The 2869-nt window shown below is 40.3% G+C and overlaps 1 protein-coding gene across 1 annotated transcript; it reads right to left on the reverse strand.

Moving 5' to 3' along the window:
- Nucleotides 1-1438: 1438 nt before the first annotated feature.
- LOC133061809 (olfactory receptor 7A17-like) lies at nucleotides 1439-2368 on the reverse strand. Its single transcript, XM_061150022.1, has one exon. The coding sequence runs from the start codon at nucleotides 2366-2368 to the stop codon at nucleotides 1439-1441; it is 930 nt and encodes a 309-aa protein (XP_061006005.1).
- Nucleotides 2369-2869: the final 501 nt, after the last annotated feature.

Consider the following 2869-nt stretch of genomic DNA (forward strand, 5'->3'; position numbering starts at 1 on the left):
CAAGCTCGAGCAGGGACTCTCTTCACACAACGGCGAAGGAGCCCCCAGTGAAAGCGGCGAATCATTTTTATACTGTGTAGCAGGGGAAGCGGGAAGGGAAGCTTAAGGGGATTGGTTAATTCATACTGTGCAGCAGGGGAAGCGGGAAGGGAAGCTGAAGGGGATTGGTTAATTTTTCAACTAAGGGTGTCTTGTTAGCTAGTGATTGGTGGGTTAGAGTAAGGGGAGGAGAGACTTTCCTGTCCTCCCCTGATTGGCTCGTTGAGTTTCTTTCTCTTTAAATTTCATTTTCTCTCCTCGGGAGGGGGTTTTACTCAAAATGGCGGTGCTATGGAGTCGTTTGGGTTTCACATTTCACATGGCCAAGGTTGGCTGCTGAATTTTTCCCCCAGATACCTTGATACCCAAGACATAATACTGCCTCAGTTTTACCACCGTGTGTGGATTATCATATGTCATGTCTCTATCCTATGTTAAGAAATACTTCAAAAACCTTAAAGTGTTTTTCAATTCCTTGAAGTAATTGGCTGGAGACAGTGCTCTCTTCATCACACAGTGTGACTGTTTTACAACAGTTGTGAAGATCAATGTCCTTTTGGACAAGATCTTCCTGCTTCTATCAAGCAATTGTTTGTTTTAATTTTCTGGATACTGTCAATCTTGTGATTGCTCATTATAGATTGGTTATGCAACTTTTCCATTCCCCTCTTCCCTCTTGACAGAACCTGATTATATCTGGAAGTACTAAGATGCCCAGCAAAGATACCATATTTTCCACATCCTTTTCAATCATGGACAGTACTGGATATTATGTTAAGTCAGTGGGTGGGAATATTGAAATGCTCTATAGAAGCCTTTTCCATTTCTATCTGGAATTTGCACAAGATGATAAGGCTCTTGGAGCTGACATACCTTGGAGAATTATACACTATGGATGCGGGAAGAGAGAGATAGAATGAACCTTGAGACATTGCTCATGTCCTTCTTTTATGAGGGAGATAAATTAACCCTTAATGGTAAGTAAACAATATACTTTTTTTTTTTTTTTAATGTAACATGACTATCCTTTCAGGAAAGTAAGATGAACATTACTTGGGATAATATATATTATTTGAGAAGAAATTATTCTTAAGAAACCCTTGTTGTTCTACGAAAGAAATAAAAATATCCAACTATTTCAGATCAAAAATTGGGAAAAACTTTGTGGCATAGGACAAAGGATAAATGGGAAAACTTTATCAGACTCAGGAAGTGAATTACAAAGTGAGTTACTTAAATTGTATAAAGAGGTGGAGACACAGAAATGGACACTCATGGAAATCAATAGAAGGAACAAGGTCTACGTCCACAATGTGATCAAGGAAAAGCAGTTCCTGGCTCAGTTGCTCTTTGTCCTGCAGTCAAGGGCACTTCTTGAGACTCAGGAAAGTCATCCTGGTTAGAGCTGCTGTCCCATAAATGCTTTCAGAGCTCTCGTTATGTCTTTATTCCGCAGACTGTAGATGAAAGGGTTCAGCATGGGTGTGACCACAGTGTACATCACTGAAGCTGCTGCACTTGAGTGGGAGCTGTGGGTACCAGCAGAGCTAAGGTACACTCCTAGGCTTGTACAATAAAATAAGGAAACGACCAAGAGGTGAGACGCGCAGGTAGAAAATGCTTTATACTTCTCCTGAGCTGATGCTATTCTACATATGGAGGAAATTATCTTTGAATAAGAGTAAAGGATTCCAGCCAGGGGACCAATGGCCAGAAGCAGTGATGTAAAATATATCATCATGTTGTTAAGAAAGGTGTCAGAACACGCAAGTTGGATGACCTGATTGAGTTCACAGAAAAATTGGGGTATTTCTAAGTCTTCACAGAAGGTCAGATCCAAAACTATTAAACTTTGTAGCAAAGAGTTCAGGACACTCAGGATCCAGGACACCAGCACCAGCAGTGCACAGAGCCGGGGATTCATGATGACTGTGTAGTGCAGGGGGTGACAGATGGCCACAAAGCGGTCATAGGCCATCACAGTCAGGAGTAAGTCATCCAACACTGCAAAGAGTACAAAAAAATACATCTGTGTGATGCAGCCTTCGTAAGTTATAACTTTGCTCTTGCTCTGGATGTTCCACAGCATCTTTGGGATGGTGGTGGAGGTGAAACAGATGTCTACAAAGGACAGGTTGGAGAGGAAGAAGTACATGGGGGTGTGGAGGTGGGAGTCTGAGTTGACAGCCAGGATAATAAGCAGGTTCCCCAATACAGAGATCAAGTACATGGAGAGGAAAAGACCAAATATGAGAGACTGCAGTGCTGGTGCATCTGAGAATCCCAGAAGAAAAAATTCTGAAATTTGTGTATCATTCCGTGGTTCCATGTGCTGGAGGTGACTACCAGAAAAATTTAAAAAGATTAATTTTCACATAAGCAAGACTTAATAACCTAGAATTAATGCTATGTTTACATTGTAGAGCCAATACATTAATTTTGTATTTGGTGACTTGCCTGGTCCCCATTAAGGGCATCCTTATTCCATTTTTATAGAAATTCATTTCCCACTGTCAGCCTGATATTCAAGCATAATGTATACTACTGTTTTTGAGAATATCTTTCATGCATTTGAGGAATATATATTGACTACAGACCATGTTCCAGGCATAGCCAGAGCATAGGGATGTTTAAAAGTAAGTCTTTACAATCTAAAGACTAATGGCAGTGAGAAAATACAATCAAACAAAAATAGTAACAATGTAACATGTCTAATAGCACAGATGCAATGAAGAAAAGGAAGGCATGTATAAAGGAAAGAATGGATAGAATGTGTTATTTTTACTGGGAGTTCAACCAAGACACGCCAATAGGATAGCACTTTAACAGA

Source organism: Dama dama, chromosome 9 (assembly GCF_033118175.1).
Source record: "Dama dama isolate Ldn47 chromosome 9, ASM3311817v1, whole genome shotgun sequence".
Classification (NCBI taxonomy): domain Eukaryota; kingdom Metazoa; phylum Chordata; class Mammalia; order Artiodactyla; family Cervidae; genus Dama; species Dama dama.

What these genes read in the sequence shown, in the direction of transcription:
- LOC133061809 (XM_061150022.1), bottom strand. Translation starts at nt 2,368, where the DNA reads ATGGAACCACGGAATGATACACAAATTTCAGAATTTTTTCTTCTGGGA.